Below are 17,806 nucleotides of genomic sequence, written 5' to 3' on the forward strand. Positions count from 1 at the left end.
TACACTATTTTTTGACAGGCACGTGGCCCGCGGATTTTTGTGAATTTATTGAAGGGGCGCGAGCGCACTAATGGGGGGGGGGGCGCAAGCATATCCAAGAGAAAATGTTATTTTAAAAAATTGATTAAGTGACTGAAAGGAAAGAACACACACACATGCAAAACAAAATACATTTCGTCATATTTAATAATTAACTTATTAAATTAAAACAACTTACTAAATTAAAAACAAATTTAATAATTTGACTTCCTTGGGCCTGTCTTGCAGAGCAAAGTTTTTCGAACGAGGGTTTAATATTAGAAATAGACAATCTCAGTTATTTTTCTATATTTAGCTGAGATCTATATTTTGTCTTCAAAGAAGCCACAGAAAATCCAGTTTCACAAAGGTAAGATGTTAAAAATGGTAGAATGCGAAATGCCCTTGTTTTTAGTGCAGAAAACTCATCATCCACTCCTGCCCAAAATTCAAAGAGTGATTTATTACTAAATTGTCTTTCGGTTTCGCCGCTTGCCGTGAAGTCTATGAAGGTTTCTTCCTCTTCAATTGAGAGTCCTTCGGGAGTATTTTGAAATGGATCCCTCACCCACTTGTAACTCGATATCAGTTTGTCGTCATCAAGAAAGTACTTTTTAAAATTCTTTGCTAGCATTGCTAAATGATTTTCATTGGTTACAAAAACAACTTTTACATGTTGGTGTTCAGCCCTGTAAGTTTTAATACAATCATTTAAATTTGCAAACATTGTTGAGTTTTCTTGCTTTAAATTTCTGCTCCACAATTCCAATTTCCTACAAAAAGCATTAACTTTATCACTCGTATCCAATATATGTGTATTTGCTCCTTGCAGTTGAAGATTCAAGTTATTTAATTTCTCGAATATGTCGACCATGTAGTTCAATTTCATCACAAATACACTGTCGCGAAAATTCTCAGATTCCGGTCTGTTTTCTTCTTCTAGGAAAACGGCGATTTCTTCACTTAATACATAAAAACGTTGCAAAAATTTCCTTCGTTTTAACCATCTTGCCTCGCAATGAAATAGTAACGCTGAATGTACTGCACCCATATCTTTACAAAGAGCGGAAAAGATTCTTGATTTCAGGGGTCTCACTTTTATATAATTTACTACGGTTACAACCGTAGTTAACACAATATTCAAACCAGGATTCATTTCTTTGGAAGCCAAAGCTTCTCTGTGGATCAGGCAATGTGTCCAGACGCACTGTGGCGATTTTTGTTTCACAAATGTTTGAATACTTTGGAACCTTCCGGACATAGAAGGAGCACCATCGGTGCATATTGCCACGCAATTTTTCCATTCTGTGTTTGCCTCGCTTATAAAAGCATTTAAGATAGCAAATAACGCGAGTGCTTTTGCTTTGAGTTCTATTGGTTTGCAGAAAAGTAATTCTACTACTGACAAATCATCACAAAATCTAACATAGGCAATGAAATGAGCATCTATTTACTTCAGTACTAGTGAACCCAAAATTTAAGTCTTCTTGAGAATATTTTCTTGGTTTTATTTTCGGAACCAAGCTCGTCTGTGTACTTGTTGATGCTTGTCTATCGTCTAATGCTCGCTTACGCTCGCTTAAAAATTTATCCATGATTCTGCATAAGTCTGCTGCCGTGAATATTTAATACGGTGAATTGCAATTACACGAAAATATATATAACATACACATTCAGAATAGATTCAATAGCGATAGAAGGATAGACTCGAATGAGATTGTCTGGAATTGAAATTGGCGTCATAGAACTTTCTCCTTCTCCCTATGAGAAAACATTTGTTCACATCTGCGCACGCTCCTAACTTAACTTTTAAGCTGACCAGACAAATCGAAACTTCTCGCGAAACCATGAGAATGCCCGACATGGCGGGACGCAAGAGCAATAAAAAGGCATAGGATTCTTGTTTTTTCAATGCTGAGGATCCTTGTTGCAAAATGTCAATAAATTTTCGTATTCTTGGTAATTTGCGTCATTAAGTTTAAAATTAAGGTTGTAGAGTAAGTTTAGCGCCAAAATGCTCAAAATACATTATTATTGTATACATTTTATTGTATGCGGTGGGGAGGAGGGCGCGATGAAAATTATGATTGAAAATTGGGGCGTGAATACTAAAAGGTTGAGAAACACTGGTTTAGAGTGTTGGAATTGGAATCCTATGCCTTTTATTGGGTTAGAGTGTAGGAATAGGGTGGAGCATTCATCATTAGGAATGACATAAAATTGTTCATACTTAAAGTAAGAGGATTAATGTACGTTTATTACCTACACCAAAGTGTCTCAAGTAAACAGTCTATACTACATCATGCTATCAGCATAGTGAATAACTGACATCAGCATACAAATACAATACATACATAGGATCGAAACGGGGCAGCTGGCTGTATCGATTTTAGGACCGTAGAGAAGATATCTGTCCTCCACAAAGTCAAATGTATGCTTTATTCTTTCATTTGTTTCTTGTATAAAGAAGACAATTTTGTGACAATTTGTGTAGAACAGGTAACATTTTAAAATTAGATTTTCTTCAAAATATATTTGTCTAGAATAAAACAAAAGATTTTATAATGTTCTCGGTACTTTGATTATGTAGAACGTAAAGGAACCTAATGAACTGTGGAGCTACTTATCGCTGAATTCACGTGCATAATAACCGAATTTAGGAAAGGGTTAAAATACCCTTTTTTATTCACTCAAAGAAATAATAACAGATGGCCTCTTCTCGGGCTTACAGGAAAGCCTCCACTCGGGCTTTTACCTCAAGATAAGAAAATAAGAAACTAATCTAATGCAGACTACTCTAAACTTTGTGTCTAGCTTCGGCTAGACACAAACACCTAACGTAGTTGGCCCTTAATTTAACCTAGCCGGCGATTGCCAACAGGTATGGACAATACAGCCGAGCGGAGCAGATTTAAAAACGAAGTAGCCAGACGGCAAATACGCACCACTAATTACTCCTAAGCTCTCTTGAAGTAAGTTGGAACTTCCTTAAATACTCTGTCTAACTCATTTGCATAAAACGCGGTACTTAAAGATCATTCTAGTAGGGGGTAGTAGATGGGAAACAAGGTTAGACAGTAAAGTATGTTTAAACATCCTTAAAGTAACTATTAGAAACTTAAAGTAACCTCTACGGACTTCAAAAAAGCGGTTTGTCGAATTGATCATTTTTATTATTATAGTACATCGGAATAATGTCTTAATTCTATGGTTTCTATGTTTTAATTCTATGGATGTCTTAATTCCGTTCTTCAGTTGAAATATTAAAAACTCAAATCTTGGCTCTTTTCAGCCATTCAGATTTTTATAATCCTAGTGTAAAATATTGCTAAACATTTTGACTTCAAAATGGGACGAATTCTAAGTTTTCTCAAATATGAATACGAATATTATAAGATATTACCCTTATGAGAATGAGAAAAGGGACACATATTAAGCCCTCCGCGGGATTCGAACTCGCAAGCAAACTCCTCTACCCATTCTGCAGTTATGGATGAGGTTTTGTGACGTATAATTAAATAAAATATAAGCAAAATTCAAATTCAAATTATTGTAGCCGTTCACCTCTTTGCTTCCAGAGTATCATATATAATAATACGCTTCAGTTTTTCTAGATGGGCCTACCATATTAAACGTGGGACGGGAACGAAGTGTAAGTAACGGTCTGCAGTAGCAGCATATTCCATATTCTGAAACGAAATGTTTTATTTCACATTTGAAAAGACCATAAATGACGTCAGAATGCCATGAAACTTAAATTAATGGAATGTCTTCAGTTTTAAACTTGCTGTTAGGAGCGTCATTTTCTATTTTACTCCACGAATATAAAACGTGAGATGCTAACAACGCACGTTTAGAGCTTCAAAATATTTTACGCACTACAAGTGGCTTAAAACTCTTTATACAGGGCGTATCAGTACAGAGTTGACAAACTTTCAGGAGAGATAGAGTACACCTAGAAGATGGGAAATTACGTAGCAATTGCATGGTCGGAAACGCTTTCCTGGCGCGGTAGTCAAGAAAGGTCAAGAAAAGGACACGAACGAGGTGAGAAAACACTTCTGTTGTTCTCAGCACAACAAATACAATGGAAAAACAACTTAAAGAGACAGCGATCATCATCAAAGGTCGTAATTTCGAACACCTTCTTTAATGACGACGGTTGTTTGTTTGTGTTCTTAGGTTGGGGTTTCTGCTGAACTAAGCATAATAAAGCATGTTTTCTCTCATTGTTTGTGTCCTTGCTTCTTTTCCTTTTTGTATCGTCACTACCGCGCCAGGAAAGCGTTTCCGACCATGCATTGCCAATAATAATAATAATTATTATTATTAATATAGCACTTATTTTTAGTACTGGAGCACTTTAATTTATTTTTAAACTCAATTGTAAGTATTAGGATTTTATCTTAATATTATAGAAATAACATTTAATTAATACGTAAGGATTATTTTAATTTTGAAACAATTTCCTTTAAATCCTTGTTTTCCACCTACAACTCCTTACCAGAAAACGATATCATTATTACGTTTTATGTAAATAAAGTAGAACCAGGATTTAATGGGAAGTTCAGTCACTTCGTAGAAGAGCTCAGAAGTTCTTAGCAGAGCGCATTCTGTCTTTGGGCCACTTCATTGCTTTAAGCCTATCTCACTAAGTTTTGCGGATCACCGATCACCGCTGTAAGGGCTTAGTCTTGGGTGTCTGTTAGTAGTTTAATTACGGGCTAACTCCATTAATTATTTTGTAAAGCTTCAGCTAAAGTTTAGATACTTAGTTTAGTTCCCCCCCCCCTCTGTTTTTGAGTTAAAGCCCAAGTGTGGTGACTTTCCTGTAAGCCCAAGAAGGGGGTCCGACTATATTATTTCTGTGAGTGAATAAAAGGGTATTTGAACACTTCTTTGGACGCATCCTCATAGTTTTAAGAAGACCAGCGAATAATCCTTAGAATCTTCACAAACCGTCTAGTAGCCAAGGATACGTAAATTAACTAGACCTTTATAAATATGTCCAAGAATCCAAATGTTTTGATAAAAATCAGATTTTTAGAGATTATTTTCCATATTAGGTTTAAATGAGGTTTAAATGTAAAACACGTTCGAGCACACAGTGACATTCAGCGCTCTAAGGTCACGAACCCAAGGGAGACTTTCCTTCTCGGTGCGCCAGGAGCGAAGAAGCTTTTAATGAAGGTACGACCGACATACTTTGCCGTAATAAGATTCTAGTAATAAGTCGATATATTACACGAAACAGTTTCCGTATTAAAATCTAGTGTTATAAGTGCTACTCTATATCTGCTTGGTAATACAAAACGTTCATAGTTCAGTTCTTATTTTCTATTGCCGTATAAAATTCCATGCCTGCTTTCGAAGAAATCTTTTTGTGCCTGTTATGAAATGGCTAATGAAACTAGAATTTACCTTTGAGGATTACTGCTTACTCAAATTTGCAAGATTCTTTAGTCACTTCTTTTTGCACATAAAAATAAAGTAATTGATCAATGCGATGTGTATGATACATCATCGAAGTACAAAAGAAAGGATTAACATTTTTGAGTCCTTGCAAATGTAAAGACTGACTGGAAGTTTTATGTCGTTCAGTTTATTACAACTGACTGTTTTTTGATTAAATTTGCCGGTTTGCCATTCAAAATCAGCTTCTTGTTGCTCTCAAAAGAGGAATGTTTTCGATCATAATACTCTTTTTATTCGTGACTTGCTACTCTCATATGCCCTTCTTTGTGTTTCTAAAGTAAGATTTTTAGATTTTCTGGATACTTTTCATCTTAATCTCTAAATTTATTTTATGACCTTCTTCACAAGGCTAGCCATCGTTCTACTGGCTTAATAGTACAGAGACCGACTACTGTGTTGTGACTTATCTCACTTCTCTGACAGTAACATCAGAGCGAGCTCACGAAATTCATCGTGGAAAGGAGAGCAAGATTGCGCCTATCGTTGGCAAGAGTTTTGAGCACCATACTGATGACAGTACAACTTCGCTCAGTTCCGCCCCCAATTTTGATGGAGAGCCCACCGTGGGGACGGTACGAGGGCTTCAAACCCCTCTTTCCCTACCAGCAGCCTCTCCAGAGGACTTTCTGCTCACCACATATTTAGAATGCCTTCATGCCGCAAAGACATTATACATTTACAAACATACATGCCTTCTTCAGGATTCGAATCCGGGCCCTTCGGTACCCAAGTAGGCTTCCATTATACCGTCAGGGCGGCTCGGACCGACTCCTACACTAACGATCCGAATTCAGTTTCCAGAGAAGGCGTGGATGATTGTAAGTGTAGAATGTCGTTGCAGCATGAAGGCACTTCAAATGCTGCTGAGCTGAGAAACATCCTTTGATGGCGTGGGGAGATGTATAAGAAACCTTAGATCCATCCTTTTATTTAAAATAGGAAGGACCCGGGCAGACTCGTTTTGTTACCTTCAAAGTATCAAATACCTTTGCCTAAAAGACGTTTCTCTCTCTGGCCATGGTGAATTCGGGGATCTGATAGAGACTATGTTCAGTTCAGAAGGATTCATCAAACCAGCAACGCACAATGATGACCAGTTCCTTTACAAAATGATATTTTTTGCAAACGCACTTCCAGGCCATTTATTCAGCCCTTCAAAATCCTAGACGTTGCCTTTCATCATCCTGTCCCATAGAACTCAACAGAGTGGCCAGAGTTATGAAGACAAATCTAGAGATTCAGTTTTCTGGAACTATTGAGACAGACACATAAAGCATGGGAGTGAACATCTCTTTATACTAAGGATGACATATTCGAATCCTTGTATCATAAGAATTGTGAAAAGAGATTCAAGATTCCAAAGCTCGTGTCTTAGCGATTTTGTTGTCATTCATATCTTTTGAATCCTGCACTGAAATCTGTCTAGCGTCTCGATAAAGAAAACTTTACACATTTAAATGTGTAAAGTTTTCTGTTAAAACATTTACAGTATTAAGATTGCTACATAGTTCAACATAATAAAGAAATTACACTAACAGCCAAAGAGTGAAAAGATACATTAGAAGATTTATTGAGATCTAGCATAGAAACATGGCAGAGAGACAAATTTCATTGATGTCTAGGAGGAGGCTTCGTTAAGAGAAGGACGCGGATATTGCAATTTGAGTGAATCTGAACCACCAGTAACGCTTAATTAAGTCCCTAAATGCCACATTTTTAGTATTTTAGAACGAGTTTTGCGTTCCACGTTTAGTGTATACCTATGTAAACTCTCATAACAATTTTCTTCCTTTTTGCTTTGATTTAAAACAAAAATTTTCAGGATATGTGAAAAAACTTGAATAGTTTATAAGGTATTTTCTTCCTCCTCCCAGCATGCCTTTGTCGTGTAACGGTAGCACAATCGGCGCGTACATGAGAGGTCCAGGTTCGAGTACCCGGTGAGGGCATTCCATGATTTTCATGTACTTCTGCTTCAAAAAAATCCTGATAACCCTACCAGTCGCGCACGAACTAAAACCGGGAGTGGGCAATGATTCATCCGCCCTATTTGGCTATTAGGTCCCCTAATTTCCAGTCTTCCATTAAAAGGGGAAGTATATAAGGTATTTTCTCCCTCTTCTCTCCATGCCTTCGTGGTGTAACGGTAGCACACTCGGATCCTACTCTAGAGGTCAAGGTTCTAGTCCCGGCAAGGGCAATGCACCTTTCTCACATCTGCTTAGAAAAAAGTAATGACTTTAGAAGTTAACAAAACATTTCTTGTGAAACTGCAACAAAGAGAAAATTGAGTTTAAGATTTAGGCATGACTTTAAGATATTATCACCACTAGAATTTGGCTTTAGGTTCCCTAATTCCCAGTCGTTATTTAAAAGGGGAAGTATATAAGTTATTTTCTCCCTCTTCTCTCCATGCCTTCGTGGTGTAACGGTAGCACACTCGGATCCTACTCTAGAGGTCAAGGTTCTAGTCCCGGCAAGGGCAATGCACCTTTCTCACATCTGCTTAGAAAAAAGTAATGACTTTAGAAGTTAACAAAACATTTCTTGTGAAACTGCAACAAAGAGAAAATTGAGTTTAAGATTTAGGCATGACTTTAAGATATTATCACCACTAGAATTTGGCTTTAGGTTCCCTAATTCCCAGTCGTTATTTAAAAGGGGAAGTATATAAGTTATTTTCTCCCTCTTCTCTCCATGCCTTCGTGGTGTAACGGTAGCACACTCGGAAGGTCAAGGTTGGAGTCTCGGCAAGGGCAATGCGCCTTTTTTTACATATCCTGCTTAAAAGTAATGACAAGTTAACAAAACATTTCTTGTGAAACTGCAACAAAGAGAAAATTGACTTTAAGACTTAGGCATTTTGATCATATAATTTGTCATCTAAATTTCATTTATATCTTCGTCATGAATGTTGGCATAATATTAAAAACTGTATTCTTAAACGGTTTCCTATTAAATACAAATTTTAAATTTTGCTAATTAAAATAATTTTTCGTATTGCGTAAAAGCTTTTTCTTTTCATTATTATTATGAAGGAATCGGAAATTTCAAGTTTCAAAAGACTGATGAATCTCCTAGAATCAGCCATTCGTAGGGTTTGTGTTTATATCTATTTTTCTACTGTTTGCGCTATTTTCCTTCTCTCTAGAGTCTACATTCAGTTGTTAGTTATAAGAAGAATTATGGCCACTGATTGACCGTTCTGCTTTTATTCCTCTCCTTTTATAATAAATTTTTAGAGACTTTTAGAGACAACGGATGAGTAATAATATTAATCTTCAGATTTAAATCACATAATTTGCAAGAAATATTATTTATATCGGTTAACCGGATAACAACATACAAGCGAAGACTGCGAAGTACAGTGTGAAATAAAAATAAATAAATAAGTACACATTTTTTAATTGAAATTTAAAAGTTTTTATTTAGAGTTTAACGGCTCAAAGAAGATTTTACAATGGAAAAAGTCAAAAACGTTTTTAAAAAGAGATGAATGTGAAATAATTAAGGGACATTGTTCTGCAGTGACTAATCTCGCTTGTCTGATATCAGACCAAACCCATTAAATTCTTTGTGGCAAGAGGCAATATTGCGCCTGTTGTTGGCAAGAGCCTTGAGTTCCATACATGGCATCCACCCCCAATTTTGAAAAAAAACACCCCGGGGGGGACAGATCCAAGAGTCTCCTACCACCAACCTCTCGAGAGGACTTTTGGCTAGCCGTAAATTTAGAGTGCCCCTATTCCCGCAATAACTATATACTTTTAGAAAAATGCATGCCTTCTCCGGGATTTGAACCCGAGGCTTTAGGTACGGCAGTACATTGAGTAGACAACTCGCAGTTACCGGAGCAACAGATTAGTCTAGTTGGCTCTTGTAGTACTATTCTAGTTATTGAACATTAAAAGATATACTCCCTTGATAGGTACTACAACTTTAATAGGAGTTGCATATTTTCCAAGCAATTCAGCTAAGGTACCAAAAAAATTGAGTCACGCAACTCCCTACCCAGTTTAAGCCAGATAGTTCTACAACAACTGAAAATCAACATTATAAAAACAGCTCACCACGTAGAATAGTAACAGGACTGTAAGAGCAAAACCTACTGTAATGTAAGCTTATTACTAACCATTTTGTACGTACTTGTTAAAAATAATGTTGTAAAGCAGTTAAAAATGGCATAGAAAATCCAGTCAATGTGTAAATGATTTACAAGTTTGCTTTTTTATCTCAGTAAAAGTATTGTAAATATGAATTAATAATATAATAATGTTTAAATATGCACATAACTGTCATGATTTTATCTAACTTTCACATGTAACTTGTGCAACACAATGTTTGTAGTTAGCACATCTATGCTTATACACAGGCCCTGTATGCCCATGTAATATTTATATTTTTAATCCAGAAAAATGTAATCCCTTCTGCCAGGATGACTATTAACACAGTAAGGCTTTTACAACAAAGTCGGGTCAGTGGGTTATCTCAGGCGGCACTCAGTCAGATTCACTAAACACTAACCCGGTTAGTCGGCTTAAAAAATGTAAAATATCATATAAAACGTACCCCTACCGTGTGATAATACAAATGGCTTTCAGCACAGCTGCAAATAATTATAAAAAATATCAGTTGGATTTATTAAGAATTAAATGTATTTAGTGTGTGTCAAATACATAAATTACTATTAAAGAAAAATTACTAATATAAATTATCACGAGCTGCATTCACGGCTTTTATTTTGTTAATGACTTAATGATTAAATTAAAAGGCTAAATAAAAGATCTTATAGAACGTTATATGCAATAAATTCTACCTAGAGAGTAAATGAAATAATCGAATAACATTCCAGTTGATTATAAACATAACGTTGCGTAACCCACGTAATGGAGACAAGATTTGCGAAGATTCTGAGTGCTTCAAATATTAAACCCAACTAATCGAATAACACAAAGATTTTGATATTATTCGTTGAAGCAGTAATTAAATTCGAACTGCTTCGCTTCAGTGGTTTTTTTTTTCTTTAAAAAAAAAGATCTTAAAGGCTTAAAAGTTTTTACTAAACTAACAGAAGGAACATCATGTCGCCATAAATCATTCTAATGTGATAAGCTCTTTAAAAATTAATGAGTTAATCAGTTTTTTGTATTTATGTGCGTGTGTGTGTTTGTATGATGCTCTCGGCGAATGAGGATATTGTGGTTTTTCTCCGTTGTGGAATTCCTGGAGAGTGATTACGTGAAAAACAATTAATCACCAGTTTAAGGAACAAATTCTTTTAATAAAAAACGGAAAGCTTTACTCATCTGATGCAGTTGCGTAATTAGATAGTCTATCTAATATCAGGATTATTTTTCATTTAATAAAGTTCTTAAAAGAGTATTAATGAGAAAAATATTACAATAAAAAGTTAATATTTTTAACCTTAAAAATGCACATAGTCTGCGTAGAAATGTTTTCTGTAATTGCCTGGAAAGAAAATTTCGTCCACTAAATTAGAATTTAGTATAGAATCGCTGCACAAGTCGCAGTTATCACAAAATAAATGAAATAAAGTCAGCCGATTTTGTACTAGAGACACACTATATGACATTATTAACTACAATAAAGCTGCAAATATTCATAAGAAATTTCAGTTGGATATAATACAAATTAAATGTAACGTATATTCTGGCGTATATCGCGCACTTTCAATACGAAAGATAAGCTCGAAATTTACGAATGCGCGTTATAAGCCTGGTATAAAAGTGATAGATTAAAAATAAGGAAAAATTCAGCATACAAAACTTGCATTTTTACATGCACCTAAATGCTGTTTATTTAAAGCAAGTGAAAACCTTGTGAATTAAAAAAAGTTCATCATCAGATAACAAGAAATTTCATTCTGTTCGTCTTCTGCTGTATCTTCAGGCACATCATCGAATTTTGTTTCATCTTTACCATCATTTTTATTCTGATCCATAAATAAATAATCATCAACCGTTCCATCTTTCGCCAATACCAAACATCCTTGCTGCAGCACGATTTCCATTTTTTTCGCAAACTTAATCCCTTTGCATTTGAAACAGAGTTGTGTTGCTGTGTTGTTGTGAATTTGATAGGTGCCATATTTATTACTAAAAGGAGTGTTATATCAACTGTATTTTAACTAACACAAATGCGATTTATTAAATTGTTCGATGTTTACTTTAAAATCGTTACTTCAAATGACTTCAGAAAGAGAAAATATCTGATACCAAATCTCGCTTATTTATTCTGGTCAGCAAAGCATTCTTACTCCAAATTCTGCCCCCTTTTCTCAAATTCATGGAATAACATTCTTGTGCACATCTGCATTGTGCCCTCTTAGATAGGCTGTATTCAATGTAGTATTATTTACGCCCTCAAGCATTCCCCTCCCACATCTATTATTCCGCTTATCACTTGTCAGTTCAGTATGCCATTGTTCGAACAATTTGGAAAAAAATCTTCGAAAGCATCACAAATGTATCTTTCAGTGTTCTTTGCAAAGAAAAGAGTGCGCGTTATACGGCGAATAGAACTAAGAATCAATAAATGTAGTTTGAAATTACAGATGCGCGTTTGTAGAGACATTAGGATTTTCTGAAGCGGGAGGGATAGTTGATAGTTGACGGGGGACGTGTGCACCATCCCTTTACCGTAATGGTTAATTGGCATATGCAACACGTCCACCTCTATCTTGAGGAAGCGGGAGAGATGAATAATGAGCAATGTCCTCGCCGGGACTCGAACCACGGACCTCTCGAATATGCACAGAGCGTGCTGACCATTAGACCACGAAGGCCTGCTAAGAAGGCGGGAGAAATACCTTAGACGTTAAACACCGGAATACTTAAATGATATTTCTGTTGATATTACTGAAATTAAGGTATCTACACAAATTTGCGATACGATTTCGTCATCATAAATGAAATATATTGCTTTACCTGTGTCTCGGAAAGGCTGAGTGCCGTGGCCAGTTCCAGTCTTTCTGGAGTGGAAAGGTACCTCTGAGCCTCGAACCTCTTCTCGAGCCCGTGCAGCTGTTGGTCACTAAAGACGGTGCGGGCCTTGCGTCTTCGGCACGGCTTGCCCCCTTCCGACGGGAACAGGGCCCCTGGAAAAGGCAGACCTGAAACGACAACAAATTACCTAAAGATTTCTTCAGAAGTGCTGGTACACTTTAAAATAACCCTCTTAACTAAACCGAAGAGGTACCGCTTTCTTTCAACCTGTAGAAGTACCATAGTTTTCAGTGACAATAAAATTGCGTCCGATACAGATGTACGTTTTTGTTAATGAATAATATCCAAGATCTTTCTTTTATCTTCAGTATTATAAAAATGCTTTGTTCAGCATAGCGTTAAATTAATTGTTTAAACGGTCATTTTATCACAATTTCTTAACATCATCTTGCGACAACTGTTATCTTGTATCTTAGTATCACGAAAAAGTCTGATATGGCCAGCCTATGACATTCCTCCAATTCCAAGATTTATGTAACAAATTTAAAACATGGAATTAGTTTATCTTTGTAAATGAACTATAATGTGCTTACTAGCTTTATGGCTCAGTGTTCATTATAAACGATACTCGTTTTTAATCTCTTGTACAAAGTAAAGGAACTATTGCAGTCGCGAAAAATTTCGGTTATCGTAGTAATGCAATGGAAAATTCGATTTTGACCGTTCTTGAACCGGTTTTGACTATTTTTGTGCGTCTGGTTTCTACGTACGGACATAATAAACGATTCTTTTTGCCAAAACGAATTGTAAAAGAGATTTTAAATGGATTAAATTTGGATTTTTTTCGTGACGTCTATACGCATATATGTATCCCACATAACTGAAACATGATTAGATGTTGATAGTTGAAATTTTGTGTATGGCACTGCTATAATATCTAGTTGTATAGCTTCCTTTTTTATTGCAATCGGAAAACTGATACATACACGATAAGATTAATACGATATACAGGATGTATCAGTACACAGGTGACAAATTTTAAGGAGTGATAGATTACACCTAAACGGTAGGAAATCACATAGCAATTGCATGGTCGGAAACGCTTTCCTGGCGTGGTAGTGGCGACACAAAAATCAAGAAAGAACGGACAAGAACGGGGTTAGAAAACTTGTGTATTATTTGGAGTACATCAAAAACAAAGAAAAAGAGACAACGATCGTCATCAAAGGTGCTCGAAGTTACGACCCAGAACCGTGCGCCATGCATCTTTCATGCGATCTTCCATTCCTGATGCATATCTTCCATACGCGATAAAAGTGAGGCCTGCATCACGGTCCGGGGTCGTAATTTCGAACACTTTCTTTAATGACGATCTCTGTTTGTTTTTGTTCTTATTTTTAGGTTTTGCTATACTAAACATAATAAAATATGTTTTGTCTCACTGTTTGTATACTTCCTTTTTTGCGTTTTGTATCGTCACAACCGCGCCAGGAGAGCGTTTCCGACCATGCATTGCTATGTGATTTCCTATCGTCTATGTGTACTTTATCTCTGGTGAAAATTTGTCACCGCTCTACTGATACACCCTATATATATATATATTATATAAGAATTGCATAGGAATCTATACCCGGAAATGTCTGGGGTAAGTCGTGGCAGAGGTAGAAGATGAGAAAGGAAACAAGAGAGTGATTATTTTGAAGCATTTATTGGACATGAATGCAAATGGTGTTTTGACAGCTTGAATGTTCCAGCAGTTCCTCGAAGTTTGCACCATTAGACGCCAAACATGCCTGACACCGACGGACTATTGATTGCCAGACATGTTCAAACACACCGGGAGTTTCTTTGATTGTAGCAGCTGCATAGGCGAGTCTTGCCACGAGATCCATTTCAGACACAACACGATCCTGATACACAACACTTTTAATGGATCCCCACAAAAAGAAATCAAGGCTCGATAAATACAGCGACTGGGGGGCAGGAAACCGGTCCACCATACCCAAACCATCGATGCGGGAATGATTTGTTCAAATGTCTACAAACGTCCAGTCCAAAATGAACAGGCATTCCATTATGTTGAAATGACATGCTGGGCCTCACATTTGGTGGAACATCGTCAAGCAAGTCGGGAAGAACATGCTCTAGAAAGATCAAATAATTCGCGGCATTCAAATAGTCCATTGGTGTCAGGCATGTTTGACGTCTGATGGTGTAAACTTCGAGCATTTGTTGTAACATTCAAACTGCCGTACACCATTTGTATTCATGTCCAATAAATGTTTCAAATTAATCACTCTTGCTTCTTTTCCCCTCTTCTACCTCTGCTGCCACTTACCCCTGACATTTCCGGGCTTGGGTTCTTATGCAATTCTTAATCCTTATGATGTGCCCTACCTCTCCTAGAAGTTTGTCACAACATTTACGGTACATCTTGTATATCCCTTCTTATTTGGATTAAAAGTCCTTACTCTGTCTTTATTTCTGCAATGGTTGCTTGTAGGCATACACTTCCAATCACAGAAGTGTTTAAAATGACGAAAATATTCGTGTTTGGGCACATAAAATTTTAAAAAAATTACTAGTGAAACGTGGAACATGATTTAGCAAGCATACGCAGGACAGGCACTTTCAAGAAGTCGTGTTTTCGAGTGATACAAAAGGTTTCGTGAAGGCACAGTTTCAGTGCACGGCAATCCCATAGCTAATACCGATGCGAGCAGCATGTAAGGCAGTTATTGCAAGAAGACCGTCGTGCAGCTATGCGTATGACGTCAGAAGAGTTGAATTTAAATCATGATGTGTGTCATAAGATTTTAAGTCAAGATTTAGGGAAACTGAAGCTTGATGCGAGAATCGTCTCTGAATGAGCATATGAACAGAAAGAGGAAAGACAAAGAATTTCTGCTGAACTATTATATAGAGCCACATGTGATCCCACATTTGTGTCAAAGATTATTGTGATTTTTCCTTGTTTCTGTGAGTAAAAAGGTGACTGAAACGAAAGCTTCATCAAGATTATTGCAGAGATCCAACGAGGTTGCAATCATCACATTTGAAGATTTCCCTACTTGCTTCCAAGACCTCCAGAAACGTTGGCAGTTGTGTATAGATAGCCAAGGGAACTACTTTGATAGCAGCTAGAATCATTATTTGGTAAATGCAGTTTTCTACTTTTACGACGTTTGTCCTGGAACTTTTCTGACAAAGAATAATATACGATTGATTTAAATAAAAATGCATAAAAATGAGATATTTAATTAGAAATATTAAAAATTTAAGAAATTAAGTTAGATGAACTCATTAAAATTATTATATACTTTTTGTATGATTGTTATTTTAGGCGGCTAGTTTCTAAAGAAATAATACAGTGAAAATAAAATGAAATGTATGGTAAAGTCTAACATTTTATCGGGAATTTTAAAAGTACGCTATTTTTAAATATTACGTGATTTATACTGTTGTGTTTGATGTCGCGAAGTTCGAAGAGCGTAGTATTTAATAAATAAAATCAAACACACAAAAATTAAGAACTTTAAGACAAAGAAAAGTGTTATAAGACATCTTAACAAGAAAACTGAGCATTGATATGATAAACTGATTTTAAAAAAAAATGGAAAAATATAAGGGGTTTGCTGAACATTTAAGATTTTCTAGAGAATCCAGAACATATGCTGCTATGCTGCTTTAATTTTTTTTTATTTTTCTATAATATTGTATGCGGCATAAGGATGAGGAAAGCAATGCTTAAATAATTAAGCTAAAAAAAGGTCTATTAGCAGGAGTGAATCTAAGAGCAGATTGGTAACATGCGATTCTGAGCATGAACATAAGAAACCTTAAAAAACTGTCTTTTGCAACATTAAAATCTGAATCTTTTCAGATTTTCTTTCTTTTTATTATATGCTATATTTCTTATCATTCGCAAAGCTTTCCATTAATGCTTAAATAAGTACATAGAAAGGTCATGAAACCTTTTTCCCATACAATGTCTACTGCCATCAAAACTGCCTTTTTGATATACTGAATTATCAAAAAGAATATTACACCTGGCAGTATTTCCATCCCACTGCGGAACTTGGCTTCAAAGAAATTGAATAATAAACGAAGTACGAAATAATCTGAAGTGTAAGTTTAAAATAAAATTCTAGTGATAAAACGTGTTACAAAACTAATTGCCAATGATCTTTTTATCAGCTTATTTTTAGCTTCAGTGAGAGAAATTCATGGACATTAAAACTCATCATCAGCTTGCAGAGACATTAGGTTATTTCGAAGTAGGAAAGGTGAAATATTAGCAATGCTCTCGCCGGGACTCGAACCACCGACCTCTCAAATATGCGTCGAGCGTACTGACCAATACACCACGAAAGCATGCTAAGAAGGCGGGAGAAATATCTTATATACTCCCCCTTTTAAAGGGCGACCGGGTTAAGGGAGTAAATCACCGAATCCTGGTGGTGAAGAACCATCATTTACCATCTTTTAGTTCGGGCGCCACTGTAGAGACATTAGGTATTTTTTGAAAGCAGGAGATGAAAAATAAGCAATGACCTCGCCGGGACTCGAACCACGGACCTCTCGAATACGCGTCGAGCGTGCTGATCACTACAACACGTGCTAAGAAGGCGCGAGAAATGCCTTATAAGCTCTCCGCCAAAATCACAAATCTGTCAAATCGTTGTTTCAAGAAAACTGAGTTGAAAGCATCGGCGGGCGAGTGGTTTTCTGAAAAATCTTATCTATGATTTCTACGTAAAATTTTTTCATATTATAATCGGTGGTCATTTATATTCTGATCTTAATGAAATTTTGATGAATAATTTATTCTGATCTTGCTGAAATTTTGCACACTTGAACCTGAAAACAAGAAGGTCACCATCTACGTAAGATTTTAGAAAACCGTTCCACGGGCTCCACACTCAAGACATTTATATAAGAATGGTGATCTCGCAACATCCATCTCGTGTACACATCGCCAAGCTTAGTTTTACAACCCTGTTCTAACCGATTACCTCATGTTAATCATATATGTGTCAGTCCCTGCTAGCCCAGCGGTTGAAATAGAATATCTTTATAATCCAGATTGTACAAATGTCATTGAGCGATTTTGTTTGAAAAATAGCGATAGATGGGGAAAAAAAGCTTTTGATACTCTTTTATTAAGTACTATGTTTATACCATATATTCCAACATACGCCGGATATATTGGATCAGTCCATAAATTCGTGCGCATGTTTTGGTAAATTTTTAAATAATATAAAAAAACACAATTTAACATTTTAATCAATTATATATTTCCCTCCATTGTCTGCAATGTCTCACCATCTTACAGGCTGCTTTTTTAT

General features: G+C 36.1%; 2 protein-coding genes across 2 annotated transcripts in view; one reads left to right on the forward strand and one right to left on the reverse strand.

The window, feature by feature from the left end:
• LOC118183152 (transmembrane channel-like protein 5) overlaps positions 1 to 17,806 on the forward strand; it is a 442,419-nt gene that overhangs the window by 147,578 nt on the left and 277,035 nt on the right. The gene's annotated exons all lie outside the window — the stretch shown is intronic.
• The window catches only part of LOC118192005 (brain-specific homeobox protein homolog), a 110,906-nt gene that overhangs the window by 6,039 nt on the left and 87,061 nt on the right, over positions 1 to 17,806 (reverse strand). The window contains exon 2 of the mRNA XM_085811139.1: positions 12,441 to 12,625. Within this exon, the coding sequence (XP_085667265.1) occupies positions 12,441 to 12,625 (185 nt within the window). The remainder of the gene's footprint in view (positions 1 to 12,440; positions 12,626 to 17,806) is intronic.

The sequence above is a fragment of the Stegodyphus dumicola genome, chromosome 2 (genome assembly GCF_044657685.1).
Source record: "Stegodyphus dumicola isolate Sdum_Otavi_A_Nest chromosome 2, ASM4465768v1".
NCBI classification, from domain to species: Eukaryota; Metazoa; Arthropoda; class Arachnida; order Araneae; family Eresidae; genus Stegodyphus; species Stegodyphus dumicola.